This window comes from Ascidiella aspersa, chromosome 7, assembly GCF_963924565.1.
Source record: "Ascidiella aspersa chromosome 7, kaAscAspe10.2, whole genome shotgun sequence".
NCBI classification, from domain to species: Eukaryota; Metazoa; Chordata; class Ascidiacea; order Phlebobranchia; family Ascidiidae; genus Ascidiella; species Ascidiella aspersa.
Window position 1 is genome coordinate 18,854,164 of NC_139453.1, and position 20,787 is coordinate 18,874,950.

At 36.3% G+C, this 20,787-nt stretch overlaps 1 protein-coding gene across 3 annotated transcripts; it reads right to left on the reverse strand.

Annotated features, from left to right (window-relative positions):
* Positions 1–2,222: 2,222 nt before the first annotated feature.
* LOC146138145 (uncharacterized) lies at positions 2,223–20,263 on the reverse strand. Of its 3 annotated transcripts, none has more exons than XM_083393665.1 (15): positions 19,849–20,263; positions 19,197–19,304; positions 11,308–11,489; positions 9,605–9,814; positions 9,325–9,530; positions 8,670–8,809; positions 8,400–8,565; positions 8,268–8,334; positions 8,013–8,058; positions 7,323–7,588; positions 7,031–7,136; positions 5,837–6,196; positions 5,331–5,486; positions 4,996–5,254; positions 2,223–3,700 (listed from the first exon to the last, which is right to left on the reverse strand). In XM_083393665.1, the coding sequence occupies exons 1-15, from the start codon at positions 20,169–20,171 to the stop codon at positions 3,452–3,454; spliced, it is 2,844 nt and encodes a 947-aa protein (XP_083249791.1). In that variant the 5' UTR covers positions 20,172–20,263; the 3' UTR covers positions 2,223–3,451. The 3 variants fall into 3 exon arrangements, with proteins under 3 accessions (XP_083249791.1, XP_083249792.1, XP_083249790.1); XM_083393666.1 differs by having other exon boundaries at positions 5,331–5,444; positions 19,194–19,304; XM_083393664.1 differs by having other exon boundaries at positions 19,194–19,304.
* Positions 20,264–20,787: the final 524 nt, after the last annotated feature.

A 20,787-nucleotide genomic window follows, 5' to 3' on the forward strand; every position in this document is an offset into this window, starting at 1 on the left:
TTAAATCCTACCAATCATTTTAAAAGTTTTATGGGCTTTTCCAAAATATCTCGGTAAAGTAATTTTTAGTGTGTTTTGCGGAAATACCACCTTCTAAGCTAAGGCCAGTGGTCGGCAAACTGTGGGCCGCGGCCCAAATGTGGGCCGCAGAGCCATTTTTGGTGGGCCGCGAGTTACTTTTGAATAGCTTAGTGTTATCATGTAGTTGTGGGCCGCGTGGTAGACGTACATTCATTGAACTGTATTTTAAAAGTTGGAATTTTTATATTTGCTCAGCGTGGTTCAGGCCCGTGTGCCAGATGTAGCCCTAAAACTGCCTGTCGAACTATATTTTTTGCCAACTTTAACAATATGTACACGCTAAATTTTGCGCTCTTCGCGCGTATATTCTTCGATTTATAATATGTTTTACATTATGGCATGGCAGTATTTCGGCATCAAGGCGCCGTGTAATATTTTACCTGTTTTTGATGTGAACAGCCTAACGCTGTGTGAACTTACACTCCCTGCTAAAGTCAATTCCTACCAAAATAAATCTATTTAATGTAATTTACTGCGGATATGATATATTGTTAAACTTTTATGCATTTAGTACACGTCTGGTCGTCTAAGCGTTAAGCGATTCGCCAACTAAAACCAAATAGACACAATTATTTTTTTGCGTTCCGCGCGATAAACTTGTTTTACTTGCATAATGTTTTTAGTTGCACCCCGGTTGGTACGGGAACACACAATAAGACCAAAATAGCAACAATACCTAAAGAGGAAAATTCTATAAAACCAGCAACGACATAATAGGCCTACTGCCAAATAAGCAGTAAAATGAAGTACAGCATAAGATCAAAATCGTCTGAATTTTTTTTAAATGGTTCCCCATAAATGGAGTCACATTCTTTAGCTTGTGTGGAAGCAGCATTTAATCGAATGGCGTGTTATAAATCACCACATTTATCTGCGTGACTGTGAAACATCTAATTGTTCGTCTTCGCAAACTAACATTTTACAGTGTGTTGAAACAAAATTGCAAATAATTTGTGCTTATTTGAAATGAAACGACTAAATACGGCTAAGCACATCAAACATCTTTTACGTAACGAAAATATTTTACGTACCGGTAACGAAAACCAGTGACATACATCAATAGAAAACCACTCACTAACGTAAAACCTTAAGTTGTATAGCAGCCATGGTTCGCATTGCGTGATGTTCAGCAAATACGTAATCCTGGTACCGTACTGCGTCCAACGTAATCTCGTTTAAAACTGAAAATTGGTTACGATTAAAACCGCCGAGTTAAATGCGAAATTTTGCGAACTCTCCCTAAATTTTGCGCGGTAACAGACATCAGGAAGCTTTTAAACATAAAAGTCGTTGGAAACATTAAAACTTATTTCTATTAAGGCAATCAGTATGTTATGACTTTAATTTGATTTGTAATGCTGAAAACCCGCGACATTTATCGATATAGAATTACTAACAAACGTTAGACTTTAACAGCAATTGTTTAGAATTGCGTAATATTCAAGCAAATAATACAGGCACCAAACTGTGTCATACGTGAAAAAAATCTAGAAAAAAAGGGAGGTTAGCACATTGCTAACCCCACTACACCTAAGGTACCTGAGCCCTCAAATAGAACAAAAAAAAAAACTGAAAAATGAAAAGTAAAAAGTATTACTTAGTTTTGAAAAAGAATTGCTAAATGTCTAACTCAAGAGTTTTTACATTTTTTAATTTTTGTTTGGTAAACCTCAAATCGAAAAATCCGGGACAAATTGGTTAACCGGGTGGGACACCGGGACAAGGCCTTAAAACCGGGACTGTCCCGGCTGAACCGGGACGTATGGCAAGCCTATATTTAGATATAATAGATCCTAGCCTTTGAATAATAAACAAAAATACAGGGCTATGCACCGTCAGTTATAGGAACGTATTATGGAAAATGGCCTCAAAGCGTACTTTCAGACTCTCGATGATTTTTTACTAGTTTTGTTAACAATTTCCAATTTATTCTTTCTTTTTAGGCTAAACTTTATAGTCTCCCTACCCTCATATTTTACCATAGGAATTAGCACCCCATAGTTAAATTCACAGCGTATAAGTAAATATTTGTACATATAGTCCTAAACATAAATTCCATCGGCATTTTTGTTTATGATTTGCCCTAACTTTGTAACAATAAATACAATCCAATACTTTAGAAAGTGATATTTTGTAGGTGATTTATTTAAAATTCCACAGCACAGCACGTTAAAAAAGAATTTGTCACGAAACAGGTGACTATGCGACAAGAATGTAACAAATCAACACTTAATTCCGCGCAATTTTTTTTTGATAGTTTAGCATTGTACGTGGCATCAACATGCTAATTAGATCAGTGATAAATATTTTGTGAATCTTTATCTAATTCTGAATCTAGAAATCAGGTGACACAAATCATGACAAGTCATTATTAATATTTTGTGTCGGCAGACAATATTTTTTAAGTTTGATTACCAGAATTAAAAGAAGAAAATAACAGCAGCTGACCACTATATCATGCTTTGGACCACGTATCACATATATGACATGCCTGTATGTTGTTACGACATTCGTATAGAACAGTGGTTCTCAACCTTTTTTCTTTCGTGGCCCATTTACGCTGAAAAAAAAATTTGTGGTACAATAGTTGCATGAAAAAAAACTGTAAAACAGGTTTAGAACAAAACACAGCAGAACAATCCATTATTCCTAAAAAAATAAATATAGTGACACAAATGAAACTTAATCAAGTTTTTTCAAATTGGTCTGTGGCCCACCTGAAATGTTCTTATGGCCCACTGGTTGAGAACCGCTGGTATAGAACAACGCCGTTACAATCTTACTATTTAACTAAATTACCAGATTTATTTCAATCCGTATGCCGCAATAAATCTCAACCAAATGAGCATCAATGACTCAAAATCAGATGAATCTAAATTTGAGCAGATATATGACACTAGTTCTCATAGTCACAAACTTGTCCTATACTAGGGTGGAACAGCAATAACCGTACCAAGTTAGAAACAGTATTTTGTTCACTTTTTTAGGTTAAGTAAGTTATGGCTCAATAACATATTTAACGTTTTATACATGGGTTTAATATCCTTATTGTGCTGAATCGACTTTTAACTGAGCATCAGGTACTCGTAACTGAGTGACTATACTGGCAGTTCAAAACGAAAAAGTTTGTGTATATAAATGAACAAATAAAGCAAAAGAAAAGATGTGCGCTTAATAAAAACATAAAAAACTACAGAAAGGCATATAACATACAAACTGTTTGAAATAATCGCTAAATTATTTTTTAGGCTTATCAGGTTTTGCCGTACCCGCTAGAGTTCGGCTTTTTCGTATACAAAGCTGTCTAGATATAACAATATATTTATATGAAAAATACCGAAAGAAAGAAATGCGTCTGACATATTGCATTTTAAGTTGTAGTCGGATTCCGCTTTTCGTCGTTATTAAGAGGAGAATGTATAGGGTTTAAACACACGGTATCGGAATGTAACACTGGGTGGTGTTTAGGTGGAACAAGGGCGCTATGGTTGCCAAGGCGACGTTGAACTCTGGCTATCAGCTTGAGAGCATGGCCAAGTTTCATTCCCATAATGTCAACCAAATGTCTTTCCATCAGCAAAGGCAAACCATCCCCATCTATTGCGTTTTCTCGAAATACCTTGAAACAACATTGAGTTGACCGTAAGTATATTAACACATTAAAATAGTCATATACACAACTTGCACGATAACTGTGATTAGGCCGACCTATTTCGGTTAGCCTTTCTGAAGGCAATGCTACAGAAATCTCGGCGTTATTTTTTTATTACAAGTTGACTATATCAGGAACCTTCAGAAAGAACGCGCAAAAATTTTGGTTTTATTAAGGGTCTACGTCTCTACGTTATAGTTTTAAGATATATAAGTGCAAATCAATTTTAAGTATTAAAATGACCAATTTACACTATATTAAGAAACAAGAATATGTATTTAAAAAAAACGTGTTGTTTCGTGTTATACGTATAATAATCTAAACCAATTCTTGGGACTCGGCAGATTCTTGTAACGCCCCCTCACGGCCACTTGCTACAATACAGCCGGGTATGGGGTTGGGATGCTTGAAAGGGGGGTAGCATAACAACTTTAAAATATGCAGTTAAAAAATCACGTTATAAAACAAGTAGTTTAAAACTAGTTTAACTAAATTTAGCTAATTTAAGTTAGCGCGTTTATCTAGTAGCTTAAATAGACAAACATGTTAACTTAACAATGTAGTATAATTTAACTAAAGGTTCATGTATTTTTTGCTATTTGACATGGAAAATTATAGGCTTATCAAGAAACAGTTCATCAAAAGATTGTATGCAACCTTTGGCATTGTTGTTGTCTGTAACAAATGACGTTTTACAATAATTGTAGGCCTACCAATTGCTTAAATACAAGCAGTTATCAAAGCATTTCAATGATTATTTTTTGCCCCTTTTTAACGAATTCAAAACAATAAGAGCTTTAAGAGTATTTATACCCACTCTGTAGTCACAGATCAGTGAGATTCTATCAATAAATAGATTTGTTTTTGCACATAAATCTATAATTCATCATCATAATTTACACACTGGTTTGTTTTATCAATTTGGCAGTTGAATCTTTCATTTTTGGCACAGAATATTAAATTTTACTGGTGACCACATGTCCTACTTATCACTGCCGCCGACGGGGTTGTGTCGAACCCCCCTTAATGTGGGTTTGACGTCCTTCCCCCGCCGAATGAAGAAAAAACTAATTACACCCCCTATGGCAACTCCTTCACGCCCATAGGTGGGGGGAGGGGTGGTATCTCCCATGTTGGAAAGCACTTGATCAAAACGATATACAAAACCTGATTCATATATGTACTGTAGACTCTCTCTCTCTATATATATTACATATATATATATATAACATTTTATAATGAATAACACTAAATAAACGAACCTTTTCATACTGTTCGCAGCCGACTTCCAACAAAAACTTACAAACGTCGTCAACTGACCAAGTACCCATTTCTTCAATGGCAACACAAAGTTTCCTTGCAAGCAAGTGGCTCAAACCCTCTCCGCAGGGCGAACCAGTACAACTATCAACAGACAAGACATCGCTGCCTATGGGGGTTGTGGTGGCCAGGTTGTGTAAGCCATTGTAAAAAGGGTTTAGTTGGACGTTATTCTTCGTTTGCGGCGAGGCTGATTTTGCCCTTGGAATTTGTATAAAACTTTAATCCTACGTAATGTTCCACATATTTAGGTAGAAAACCACATAATAAGTCTTACCTATTTGGAAGTGATGTGTATCGGTGTGGGGGAGGAGCGCTAGAACTTAATCTGCGTAAAACATCGTTTGGTTTCGGTATATCCTGTTTTGTCATTTCTTCTGTTAAGTCATCACTAGTAAAAAATACTGGTGAATTGGCTTCCAATTGTATTTTGCTGTAAAATGGAAGCGGTATAAATAATACCACTTTAACAGGACATTAAATATTGACATCTGTTTCTCATTTTGAAGTATTTGTAGTGTTATAAAGAATTCAGTCATTTACTCTAATGACTTTCATGAATGTTAAGTGTTTTACTTAAAAACATTTTAAAAAATTGACATTAACTGGAAATGTCATGCAATTGACTTGAACTGAGACTTTATTTTTTATTGAACATGACATGACTTTATCTTAAGTTATGTTACATAGGATTTGTTTACAACACCGTTATTTTGTTGTAAACTATTGTTTTTTTTTGTTAAACGCATAAAATCAGAATTCTGCAAGAAACTTTGTGCAAACCTTCTAGCTTCTTTAGTTCCTTCCTTGTTGACACGCCGTTTCCTGTAAGTCAGCGACATCATAGGAATAGCGTGGTTGTTAAGATTGACCATTCTTTGCTGGCCAGCACCGTAAGTTTGGCGCTGGCGGTTTCGCTGGTAGGAAATTGGTGGTACGTGGAACCTAGTGGAAGGCGCATTGGGCTTAGCTGCTTGAACTCCATTTGTTAATTTGCTTCTCTGGTCCATACATGATCCCTCACTGGAACGGGCAATATCCATTTGTTGGATCGTGGGTAAGCCAATCCAGTTGTCGTTTACATCGTGAGTAGACGAGTGCATTGAACTTTTATTACGCTTTGAGCTCAGTTCTTTATAGTGCCTTGCAAATTAAATAAATAATTGTTTAGCAATGTTGTAAACAAGTCATTTGAAATTACTCGAGTCCCAGTACAGTCATTTGTAAAATAACTTACGTTAAAGGCAAGTAATTTGTAAAAGAACTTAAGCCCAAGTCAATTATTATTGGATAAATAACAAGTGAAGACCCAGTCAAGTCATAATTAAAGCAAGTCAAGTCCTTGTCACAAAAATTAAAAGTTAAACTTTTAAAATTGGTAAACTACTCCAAATTATATCAACAATATGTCAACTAAAAACAACTTATAGCAATATTGTCGTTTTAAGTACAAAAGTTTAGATAAATAACTCAATTTGTAAAAATATTGTTAACTGAAAACACTTAATTTCAACCCAAGTCGCTTGACTGAAGGACTTTAGTCCAAGTCAAGCCATTTGTCTAAAAGATTTAAGTCCAGTCAAGTAATTGAGCCCAAAAGACTTTGTAAGTAAAGTTATAAGCAAAGTCATTTAAAATCAGTGACTTAACTGCACTTAAGTCAAGTCACTGACAAAGTCATTACAACACTGTTTTTTTCTGTTTTTGAGTTAACAGTAAAAAGCACAGAGTCACTAATCAGAAACGTATTATTTTCCAAAACAAACAAAGTAGGGTAGGTATAACGTTACAAGAGCCTGTCATGGTTCAAATACCCGTCCAGAGAGTTAGATTCAACTAAAACGTTTTATTCTAATCTCCATAGATATATATGAAAAAAGCCTATTTTCAAAACAATCTATACGAATCTTTATATATAACTTACACCAACTTATGTCGATAATCAAAACCAGAATGACAATTATAGACATAACGTACTTGCTTGTAGCAAAATGGTTGTACTCATCAGAAGTTGTGCTTATATTTCGAGTCTCCGATCGTTTACTACGGGGTGACGTTAACTCAACCAAGTGCTGCTTTTTACCTATAATGAAATTTTAAATAAATAAGTTTTTTAAATAAATAAGTTTTTAAACGAAATCCAATTCCATTAGCGAAATTGAAAGAAGCATAAATGTTTATATGGAAGAACTAGGCGATATAATTTCTTAAAATATGCTTCTAAAATATCAACTGTGTGGCTGTAAAAAATAACTATTATATTAAAAACCTTCGTGTTGTGATGGTGACGCAATCGATGTAGTTTGTAGCGGATATCCATTCGGATGAGCTACTACTGTTTGAACAGCCCGTTTCATCGCGTCGTACAAAGCATACTCGTTATACCCAACTTCTTGATGCTGTCGAAAGCTGCTTTCAAAGTTGTCAAAATGCGGATTGGGGTGCGAAGAAAGTTGTTGGCCGGTAAACCAACTTCTGTTTAGAGCTGTTCGTTGTTTGCCACGATGTGTATCATCTCTTTCCGGTGCATGATTCCTGTTATTTGTGGAAATTACCAGAAACAAATGAGTAAAATGACTACGTACTTGTCCCAATTTCGAGTCGCACATTAATTGTCTAAAATGACTTGAAACCTAGATTATGTCCTTAGTAGTATTATAAACAAGTCATTTTCCAAGTCCAGTTATTTGATTTAACAACTCAAGTTAAAACAGTGACACTTAAGTCAAGTCATTGACAGGTCGTTGACTTAAGTCATTACAACATTGGCAGTATGTTTTTATAAGCTATTAGAGGAACAAAAGTAAAATGGGACAAGTCTATAAAATGTAAATAAAAACTGGATGAATTAAAAATCATTAGATTATTACTATTATTAGATGTGATATCAGGATTCACAGCGTTCACAGCGTTCCCTAAGTTATTTTAATTAAACTGGTTATTTAAACCTGTGACGTACCCTTTGTGAGCCTTTTCGATATTTCCATCGTACTTCGGTGTGCAATCTATACAATATAGTTACTTTTTATAAAAAAATTCCAAACATTTTTTTGAGATGTATCACTACAATTAAATAACTTATCAGCGTATATTTAGGCCTATACTAAAAATATTAGCACATCTGTTCAGATTCTGGGAAATATATTAGTATTATATTAATTTGTTAGAGAGCTCTACCAGCCGTTTCAACAAGTAAACATGCAAGCAAAGATACCGGCAGTATCTTCTTCATAGTGGGGCCTCTTTGGGTTTTGTGAACTTCGCAGTTCTTCCTCGTCGCTCTAAAAAACAAAATTTGCACGTTAAATAGAAGTATACTTTACGCAAAAATACAAATTGATCGCACCTGGAAATCATCACCAGCTAAAGCTTGGCGCTTGCGAAAAATAGATGAAGTGGAATGGACACTTAAATCCAACGATTCTCCTCCCGCGTTTGGACTTGAGTCGTAGTTGCAATTAGCATTTTTACTGTGAAGTTGTGATATTATTGAACTGAGGCCTCCTTCCCTCCTTGAAAAAAAAACATGCGCATTTTTCAGTACAAATTATTTTTAAAATCTGCCAAATAACTTATTAGGTTCAGTGTGAACTCGTCCGTTACTGATTTTACTTACCCCAATCTATGTGTAGAACCCGAGGCATCTGCAACAACTAACGACAAAGGAGTTGTTGATTTGCTAGCATACGATGGTGAACCAGACTTCTCAGTTTCCGGTAACTCCGACCCTTGTGAACGTTTCCTTGCCATGTTGTCCTAAATATACTGCACATAACTAACTGATTTCGATTAATCGTTAAACAAATATATATTACAGTATAACAATAGTTATGTCTAAAATAAAATCGACTGATTTCAGCTTAATACTCTCGCTGCCACACTTCAATGGCTTCCTATTCATACGTCTAAAATAATCTTTACGTCTCTATATTGCCAGACCTATCACAAATATCATGACTGGCAGTAGCAGTAGCACACACTAGTGCGCACTGTGCTTCATCGTTTCCTTCCCCTGCTGCTTGGTTGTGTTCAAAACGGCACGGTTCCTTCCTTCCTGCCATGCAACTGACGAGTTGTTTCCAGCTACGCTGCTACTATGAACCTAATTTCGCCGCTGCGATGCCGCATCAGGCGTCTGAATTAAATTTTATTCCTACCAAGATGTTTACTGCACTCGGCTAAACCACGAAACATAAACAATATGAGCGATTTTCACTGTTACTATTTGTACAAAAAATGCTTGAAAAACACATGCAGAAATTTTAACTTACAGTCGAATCATTTGCTCCCTGTCGTCTACAATAGTTACATTCGCAGACTGGGGGGTGAACTAGTAGAATGCCTTTGGTCATGAGCGTTTTCAAACTTTTTCCGCAATGTCTAATACTGCGTTTCCAATCCTTCGCTGTTTCTCGCCCGCTGATGAACTGGAATTCGTTTGGGGTTAACCACTCCTCTTTAAAGTATATTGATTGCCCTGCAATTTCAAAGGTGTTTATTTGTTGGACAGAGTGGCATCATCTTTCCAAAGAAATATATTTTAAACCTAACCTTTACTTCCTTGGCATAGTTTGGAAACATAAAGAAGACCTTTGTTTCCCCCACACTCCACTTCTATAATCGGTTCGCTTTGGTGATTGCTTTCCAAGCAAATGTCAACTCCCAGTCGAGAAGGGTCGTCCGGTTGTTCCAAGGTGTAACGCGTCACGAAATGGTGCAGGGACGAACCGTTTGTTCGCGACGAGGCGTTGTTGAGCACTTCTGGGCATATCATACAAAAATGTTTTTCAAGGTGAGCAATATAAATCCACCACAACGAGAACCTGAATAAATTGGTCAATCCAACCTGGCAAATTTTTTTACACTATTTAAAGTTAGGAATAATTTTTCGTTTGTAAAATGTTTTATTTTTTATTGTTTTAATTGTTTTTATTGTTAGAAACTTGCGCCTCTGTCACTAAGTTTTTACAAATGAAGATTGGATACAGGATAGTTAATGATAATTTTTCGGCTCGAGACACAATTTCTAAATAAAACGTCTGATTAACAGTATTTAGTTATTAGTTGTTGTATCTACTCAAGTCAATGTTGTGAAATGACTCGGATCTGACTCGGACTGGGAGCTGCACCTAATGCGATAAACAACCTTGTGTGGTAAATTCTGCCGAATCGCTTATCCTTTAATACTTCAATAAAGAATACTTCAATAAAGAATGATAATTTCGAAAAGCCCAAATCAGTTTTATGGCAATTTTGTGCATTTTGTAAACGATTTTGACTTTGATTAATTTTGACAAAATTTGACCTAACGTGTAAATTTTAACAAAATTTTGACTTTGTTTGACAAGTCAACAAATAATTGCTCGAGTAAGAACTAACAACAATGTGTGGATTCTCAATCTCCGAAATGCTAAAACTTTGTAAACCATGCAGGCAACACTTTTGTTTTTGTTTGTTTCTCTTTAATGGTACACCTCACCAGAACTACTATAATGTTAAAATAATTGGTTTTTGCTTAGTCACTACAAAAACATCCATGCCCATTAAAGATTTTGCCAAGCCCTATCGTTCTTTTCGGGGGAACCTTCTTATAAAGTAAATATGAACATAGAATCGAGAGTACAATTTTGGCCAAACTGGACAAACAATAAAATTTGACGCGCTTTTAGAAAGTCTGAAAAGTGGACCCCCCCCCCCCCCCCCCCGCGCGTCGTACATAACAGTAAGAAAAATAAGATTCACGAAAACACGTTAAGAAATGCATTAAAGACAACGAGTGGTAAACCACTACATCATCACCAGCCTCGCGCTTCCTGGACTCCTGATTTCTTCGAAATCAAAGTCTTTGCAATATTGCTATCGTAAATAAAACGTATCCTGTATTTATGCGCTTCATGTGGACTGTTTCGTGAGTTGTGCAGTCATTGAGCTTCTACGTTAATAGTGCTAATCGTTTTATGTGCCGCATGTGTTTCCTTCTATGGAGAAAATTTTGCAAACTAAAACCAACTATGCATAATTGCACACCGGTACGTGAGAGACACGATTCTCAAGATGACTTGAAATATGGCGCCACCTTATGACGCAACTTATGATGTTATAGGTGTCTTTTTTTAGCCCACGCCCAAACAAAAATTCTGGATCACTCCTGGTCACACAGCAGTGTGCCTATATTTTGGTATAACTACTTTTTCTCAGCAGATGGCAATCCTGCTTATAAGAAAGTCGATTAGATAAGACAAGTCAATAGGTACCTTGACTTGTTGCTTTTCCTGGCAAATTGCGACGTACAACCATGCTCACTGAATCGTTCTGTCGCAAATGCTCGGCAAATGTATCCGGAGACAATTCCGCTGGAGGGCGCTGTGGATCGCAACTTGGACTACTGGAACACGATCTGTCGTACAAAGCGGGATCCGTATTGCTACAAGGAAACCTAAAAGAATGAACGTGTTTATTATAAAAGACTGAATCCCTTAACATTTAAAGCCTCGACCACCCAAAATATTAGTTGGATTTGCCCCTTTCACTTCATTTTACTTTTTTTTTTAGTTTTTTTAGAAATCAGGAAGGGTACAGAATATCCAATATTAGAGAAAATAGCGGTTTAGATCCATTACAGAACCACGAGATCCGATATTTGCCGATCCGATACCAATCTGATACGTAATTTAAGCCTTGTTTGTGATCAAAACCGAGATTTGTAACTTAGAAATTTAACTTTAAAGAAAATCTAAGTCAATCAATTTCCATTGTTGTTACTTCTGTCTTCTACACTTGTATCTCTTTGTACTCCCCTAAGCCACCAAAGTCCTGCTAACCCCTTAACCATGACAGATCAGAGGACATTTAAGTATAAAATTAAAACCTAAAACACATTTAGGAAAACAAACTCGGTAATTTTGTTTGAACTTAATTTCAAAAGGTATGCTGTGTCCTCGGGGTCCCGCTATCATTTCTAGGTTTCAAACCGTTAGTGTATATAAGATTGACGCGCAGTTTACTTTAATAGCAATTAACTTGAGTTTGTTAAAAAATAGTTTTTTTAATTGCGATCGAACGTAACTTGTATAGGTTCTTGTTCTTTTCAATAAAGGTTCTTTCCCTTTTATCGATCACTGTACAATTATCTTTTAATCTATCCCCAGCAACAAGATATCATTGTGACACAGAATACTCAATTGTAATTGAGGGGACATTAACAGCATACTACAACGCTGTAAACAAATCGTTCTGAAGTGACTTAAGTCCTTGTCCAGTCATTTGTAAAATATTTTTTGTCGAAGTTTTTAAATAAAAAACAAGTCAGCCCAAGTCCTCAGTTGCACAGGCCAAGTCCCAGACAAGTCACAATTAGAGCAAGTCGAAGTGCAGTCCTTGTCATACAAGTAGAACTTTACGCCATTATAATTGGTAAAATCGTCCAAATAATTATGTGCAAAAACTCAATTAAAAAAACAAAAAAATATAGCAAGCAAACTATTTTATGCGCAAAATGAATATAAATACCCCAAATTTTTTTTTGAAAAAAATTGCAAAATTTTCAGTTGTTTGATAAAGCATTGAGACGTATCAAAAACAGTTGACATGACGTAAACACTATTCTGTTACAAAAGGAGGACTTATCCTGATTCGTTTTTAACTGCCTAAGATTTATTTCTATTAATTTTTTTTTTAAAACCTCGATTCATTATTTTGGCGATAAGAGGAAAGAGTTGGTCGGCAACCTTTCGTATACAGTGTGTCAGTTTATGAATACTTTTTAAATATCAACAACTCGCATGCCTAACATTTTTTCTATGTTTGGTTTCGCACAACCAGGTCTTGCGGAGTCGGTTAAAAACAACCCGAGTCCGACTGCGGCCAAATGAGAAATTTTATAGAGTCCGGGCTCAGACTCTAAGGCCTCTATTTTACCAGTTTACGTAAATTAAATAAGCTGGAATTTTATCAATCCACTCATAGGGGCCATAAAAAAAATATACCACCATATGCTATTCCACCCTATTAACAATTTACAGTTTGCTGCCTTATCAGTTTTGAAATTTGGTACTGGACATGCGCCATGCGCACACGTCGGACTTTTTATTAGGATAGTTATACCTAGTCTTACTCGAGTCCTGAGTTCCAACTTCGCAGCCCTGCTGTGATCTGAATCTATTTTACAAGTGATCTGACATCTAATTTACGCATCTTTGGAGACACTATTAATTCTGTAAATATATACCCTAACCTGAAAAAACGAATTGTCACGAACGCAATACTGTGCCCGGTATCTTGGAATATACGACGCTTTCGACGCTTTTCAGCCGATATCGAGAAGTGTTAGCTATCCGTTTCGCTATTAGCTTGTTTTCTCAGTCACACAAAAACACGCGTGCTTACTTTTAATCGCAAATTTTGGGGCATTGTGACATAATACGAACGGTTAGTCGTAAAAAACAAGTTTAACGTCCGCAAAAAATAAAGTTAAATACAACAGTTAAGACACTAATTTGTGACACGAACACTACCGAATCATTTCGCGTGCCCTGACAAATCATCTCGCGTGCCAAGGTTGCCGACCCCCGCCATATATCATAGAACTTTAGGCCAGTCTATGTTAATTTTGCTAAAGTGCAGTAGACAAGACCTAAACAACAACAATACCTAAAGCAAAAAAGTCTCCAAAAACGTAGTTTTAAGACCAACGACATAATACAGCCAAAAACGCAATAATATTCAGTACAGAATAAGATCAAAATCGTCCGAATAAGACGTAAATCTGTCGAAATAAGGCCTAAATTCATCGCAAAAAGACCTAAGTTCATCAGAATAAGGTATATACAGTAAATTCTAAATTCATCGGAATTTCTAAGGTCTATCTATATTCATCGGAATTAGTCCGTATTTCATCGGAATTAGCCGTCAGGGCGCCGCTGATTTCGCACCGGATTTTTGGTCCTGTTTGGGGTTATTGGTGGGTAATGGGTTGAGTTAGAAAATATTGTTACGGTTGAAATTATTAGGGGAGTTAGCGATGTACTTAGGGGATTTTGTCCTTTAAGAATCTTAAATTATTAGGGGAATTAGTGATGTACTCAGGGGATTTTGTCCTTTTAGATCTCATTCCGACGGATTTGGGACTTATTTCGATTTAAACTGTACTACGACTAAATAAATCAGTGGTCGGCAACCGCCGGTCCGCGGACCGGTGCCGGTCCGCGAGGAGTTCGTTACCGGTCCGTAGCAGGGTTGCCAAATTAAAACTTTAATTTAAACCCAAACAGTTCGTAAAAAACAACAAAAAGTCAACAACAATTAAATGTATTTTTATATTCAAATCACAATAACTTTCGTTTAGAATTTAGATATACCTCATGCATGGTCGATTGGTATGATAGAAAATCACATTTAGTTATAAGAATCGTGAGATTCAAGAGTTAGGTCTACATAGCACGTTCACAACATCCATAAATGCATTTTGGCGGTGGTATCTAGATGCAACGCCATCTTTGTCTACGAGATTTCAAACAAGACGGAAAATTGTGTAAGATTTGAGACAGAAAACGATTTTTGAGGCAAAAAAGTAAATTTTTTAATTCCTAAAGAATTGTATTTTGTACTAAAGCATATGTTTTAGAAACGTTGTTTAATGGGAAAAAATATTATTGCATTTTAGTTGTGATGGCAAATAGTACACCTGAAAAGCTAGTCTAAATTTGTAACTCGACCAGGTGCCAATGGCCGCCATGGGGACCAGTGGTTCACAACCCGATGGGGACCGGTGGTTAACTGATTCAGCAGTATTGTTCGTCTACCGAGTAAACAAATCACAGAGGCATGCAAATTTCTTAACATCTTTTCCACGGATCTCTAAACTTTAAAGTTAGTGCTGGTAGCCTTAAACGTATTAACAGACCACCATGTAATTATTAACTCGATAGTAATAAAGGGACATAGTAATTTCCCAATATACTTTTGTTGATAGAAATATATATTAAACTGCAAGACCATGTATAAGTAATAAAAATAATTAGCAAATAATGCAGATAAAAATTGCAATTTTATTGGACGGTGCTTGAGTTTTTCTTTTGTTGTAAAATATAAACCAATGGTCGCCAACCCATAAACGAATTGTTCACTTGAGTAGCATTTTTTGCATGCAAAATAAACAACTTTTTTTTGCTTATATTTTGAGTTAAATGTTGTGGTATGTTGAATGATTATAGATTACATTTCATGTTAAGACTTTTAAATCCCATTTTACGAGGCAAATAAAACCTGCACATCCAAAAACGTCTAAACTGACCAACTGGCCCACATCTCCGCTCTTTTTGTATTAGTTCATTGAAAAAACTGTAATAAATTTCCTTTACTAAACATTTGGGTTTTTTTTAAGGCCGGTCCGCGACAAATTTAAGTTGCAAAACCTGTCCGCAGTGCAAAAAAGGTTGCCGACCCCTGCCATAAATGATGTTTAAGGTAATTATGTTTCGCTTGGGCTAATGAATTAGTATGTAAAATACTGGATAAGCATGGGCGAGTGGGATGTTTTTCAGGATATTTGATAGGCAAAAAGTAAGTAAGATAATAAAAGACGAGAAATTTGTCAAAATCATGAATCAAGATGAGAAAGAATGTGGTTTGGCTTGTAGCAAGGTTGTGAGCAAAGTTTTTGGGCATTTTAAGTCACTAGACAAAAGAACTTATTAAGTGCTTGCTTTGCGCATTTAAAAACTAGGTTGTAATTTGAGTGTAAAACTGCGCACAAGCCATTTCGATTACTTTGATGAAAATTTAGGAGCAATAAATAAAAAGCAAGGTAAACATTTAGATTCAAGATTAAAAAACTGTATAGAGAAATACTAATGCAGGGAGCATGTAGTCGGTTGCTGTGTCTTATGTTATTTAGTTTATTCCAGAATAAAAGGTCACAGAGTAGCGATAAAGATCAAAGTTGGCTTTTTTGCTCTGGCAAGTTGACCAAGGAGGTCTGTCTCCCCCGGCGGGGAAAGTAATGACACGAAATTCTCACGCGGTCACAACAAGAAAGGAATTAATACAATACAATAGCAATTCTTTTCGGCATAATGGTTGAAGGATTTAGTTAGACGTAGTAGGAATATCAAATCCCATATAGAAGTAGGCTCACTACACCAAGGTCAGCGTTAATATGATGTCCGATTACTGTTAGTGTCGTATGAGATATGAAGATGCACATTAACATTCTCAAAAGTCAAAAGAGTGAAATATTTTTCCATAAAATAATCTTAATTCCAGTATTGTCATCTAGATCAGTGGTTCTCAATCGCGGCTCCGAGAGCCGCATGCGGCTCCTAACCAACTTTTTAGGGGCTCCGAATTAGGTTTAAAAAATAAAATGATTTATCAGAAGCAAATTTGCGCACGAGTTCGCTCGATATCAGCAGGTATTTTGGAATTAATTGTTTAATGACGGAACTTTTTTGACGTCATCCCTAAAAATTGTCATGCCCCCTAATAAAAATACTGGGTCAGTAGGACGTTTTAGAGTAAATGGGAAGAGAAACAGTTTGCCTTCTTTGATATGATTTGTTGTTATTAATTACAATTTATTTTTAATAAACTGTTTGATCTTTTTGAACCTCTTTTTTTGAATTGGTTGTTTAAATTTGGCAACTAAAATCAAAATTGATGAGTAGTATAAAACGTAGTTTTTTTAATACGTTGGATGTAAGGTTTTTGAAACCGTTCCCAATTAGAAGTGTAAAAATGCCAAACCATATTGCCTTCGACATATTAGGCCTACCCGAGTGTTAAACTAACACAAACTTAAACATGTTGAACCAACACAAACTTAAAAAATTATTTTTTAGGTTGGTAAATGCTGCAGAAAGTAATACGATTACTTATTGTGTACTGAAAAAAGTTGTGTACTGAAAACAGGAGTGACTTTAACTAAGTTGCAACGTAAACTGTTCATTGCATATAAAATAGAAATATAACATGAACTAAAGAGCCGCATAAAATCATGCAAATAACCGCCCGTGGTTCAGGCACCGTTGGGCATAGGCGTAGCAAGGGACGGCCTCAGGGGCCATGGCCCCCCAAAAATTTATAAATATTTTACTCGTAATAATTTGTTTTTTAGCATTTATGAGCAGTATCACAACTGTCGATCAAAGGCATTCCACACTTTCAATTGTCATGCACTGTTACGTCATAAACGATGTAGGCCTATAGTAATGTTATGTTTGCTATACACCAGTGTTGTAACGACTTAAGTCAATGACTTGACTTAAGTGCACTTAAGTTACTGTTTTCAAATGACTTGACTTAAGTCTTTCGGACAAATGACTTGACTTGACTTAAGTCTTTCGGACAAATGACTTGACTTGACTTAAGTCTTTCGGACAAATGACTTGACTTGACTCAAGTCTTTCGGACAAATGACTTGACTTGACTCAAGTCGTTTGGTCAAATGACTTGGGTCGAAATGAAGTGTTTTTTTAAGTATTTTTTTTATAAGATTGAGCTATTTATTCAATTGTTTGCATATAAAACAAATTGCTTGCTAAACGTTGCGTTTTTCTTATTTTTAGTTCAGTAATTGTTCATAATCTTACTAGTTAAAAATTCTAATGATTTAACGTTTTATTTTATAACAAAGACGTGACTTGAAGATGACTTGCTTTAATTATGACTTAACTGGGGCTTGACTTGCGCAACTGATGACTTAGACTGGGACTTGACTTGTTATTTATTCAAAAATACTTGACTTGGACTTAAGTTATTTTGCAGATGACTTGACTGGGACTTCTTGTTTACAACACTGCTATACACTGATGTAGTTTTACTACTTTTAGACAGTTTTTGATCTTTGTGAATGGTTTTTGAGTATTGCGTTAACACTCCGTCAGTTGCTGCTCACAACGGTTTGCTAGCATTGTTATTTACGTTCGTTCCGGCAGTTAATACAATGACAAAAGCTAAACAAAAAAGTTTAAACTTTTCGGCCCCCAAAAAACATTTTTGTCTGGCTACACCACTGATTGCAAGCTAAATTATAAGAATGTTAGTGCAATTTATGGCAAATGTACAATGTTTTTGCTTGTTGGCAACTATATTTTGCTTTGTTATATCAAAATTTACACGTTGTTTACTTTTTATTTTGTACTACCAAAGGCCCGGGAATGTCCGATAATATCGGCACCAGGGCTGATGCCCGATTCCAAGTGATGTATCGGTAGATTACTGATTACACACTAAGGTGATAACGGTGTCGTTTCGACATAAAATTGATATAAAAATTGTAACCATGATTTATCATCCAATGCACCAATTTCAACCTAAAAAGGTGAATTTAAAAAAAATGAATTTAAATTTATCAAAAAATATATTTAATAAAACAACTGGAAGTAAATAAACGAGTCCAATAATTCGGCAAAAATCACATTTAAATGTTGCAACTTTATATATGCAGCGGGCATTGCAAATTGCCTCATTTGGTATCGAATGGGATCGCGTTTTTTTGTCCAAAATATCGGGTAGCGGTATAAAATCTGTCACGTACCAAACATCACTACCTACGGAGATCGGGACGCCAGGTCAAAAACAGACGCTGTATGTAATAATATTCGTTTTTGATGCCCGATAAAACGTACAAGGGCCATACCGACTTCCCTACACTTCACACACAATCACACGTGCACACGATACAAGTGTGGTAAACAAGTCGTTTAAAAATGAATTAAGTCCCCGTCCAGTCATTTGTGAAAAAACTTAGTCAGAGTCAAGTTTAAAAAAAATAACAAGTCAAGTCATTAGTTGCCTAAGTTTCAGTTAAGTCATTCTTTGTGCAAGGCAACTGCAAGTCAAGTCAGTGATAATTTTTGGGTATAATAACTCGTCAATTTTATAAAAAAATGTTAAATGAAAACACTCAATGACTCAAGTCCAAGTCAAATCATTTGCCCAAAATACTTAAGTCAAGTCAAGTCAAGCCATTTGAAAACAGTGACTTAAATGGATTTAAGACAAGTCATTGACTTAAGTTACTACAACAGACACGCCAGTGATGACCAACATTTAAAACGTAAGAAAAATCACAATAAAAACAAGTTTATACTCAATCCCAAATAACAAGACTTAACGATATAAGACAAACAATCAGACTAACCACCTTGCGTCCAAGGACGTCATGTAGCTTTGTGCGTATCGTTCAGCAATTGACACATCTGTTGGTTCAAGTTTAACGTTGAAAAACGCCCGACTTGCCAGAAGGTTTAAGCTGTTTCAAAACATAAATCCTTATTCTCTGTAGCTTAAAATTAATTGTATGATGTAAACTGCAGATTTTGCGTCATGATTTTGCATAATGGATATTTGTAGGATAAAAAAGTGACAAACATGGCCCTGGCCCTAAAGGCATTTTTCTGTTAGAATTAATGCAAAAATCGACAGATTTTATAATTCGTCGACATATCGGTCGTTTATCGTCATAAAGGTCAATGTAACAAAGTTGCCATTTATGCCAAACAATACTGACATGGCGACTAAAGCTTGCGTTGGCCCAGGTAGAAAATGTAAAGCGAGAATGCTAAGCGTTAGTACATGCCAAACAATGGCAGCAAGCCAATGTATGTGTCTTGCTTCATAGGATCACAGCGAAAACGCGAAGGCGAAAGACTGACGCCATATCCGGTGCAACCAGTCGGAGCTCTACGCAACAACTTATACACAAACAATGGACCAGGGCGCAACTCATAACACTAGGCTTTTGCGATCGCTGCAATTTTTGATCGCATTAACGTAAAGTTCCATATTATTCTTACCTTGAATAAAATTTTGAGGCCATGTTCTGTGCAATAGAACTGTCATCGTTATTTGAATGATTGTATTCCACTGCTTTCGTGCGATTTTTTTCTACCGCCGTGTTTTCACTGGCCATAGCGACATCGTTATCGCAAGGCTTGCTTGACGAACCGTCATTATCATGCTTTTCTGTGCCGGTGGTCGACGGGCAATCAAGAGAAAGATCGCAAGACACTTGTTTGTGCGAAGGGCCATTGGCATCGTTTACGGCGTCGCAATCTTGCTTGGGCGCTGACATTTCACCACAATCCGCGTCTGCTGCTTTGTCGCTTTCTTCAACCATTTGTTTGTTTCCATCTTCCTTTTGTTTTATTACGTCATCTTTATTCAATTCTGGCAAGTTCCGTAGAAATGGTGACTGTTTAGATTTTGACGTTCTTTTCTTATTCTCTCGTTTCATTTCTGGGCAAACCAATGCTCCCTACTCTATACGCCTAGGCACAACAAATATCGTAATACCATTTTGTATGGATGCACTAATTCTTAATGACATTCACTTTCGTAAATTTATACAATAGTAATGGTTAACAAATGCATTTTAAAGTCGGAAAATACGCACAAACTTCTAAAAGCCTGTGTCGACAATGGCCAGATCTCGTCGCCTGTGCATGGCTTGGTCATTTCCTCATAAAGGGCATATCGCAGCTCACGCTCTACGTTGCAGCTGACAGTACTGCTTTCGTCGTGAGTATCTCGTCAGATCTGATTACTGACGTCATTTCCGGATACGTTTTGCGCCTCTACGCGTCTCGTCTGAGACAGTGTGAGCTGACGACAGTCGGTGTTCGCAAAACCTAAAACCTGCTGGCAAGGCTAGTAGAAATTGTATGCGCTTCTCGTCGCCCTGCGACTCACGAACTGGCCGAATGAGTGTGCGCTGCTGTTCCTCCTTCGTAAGC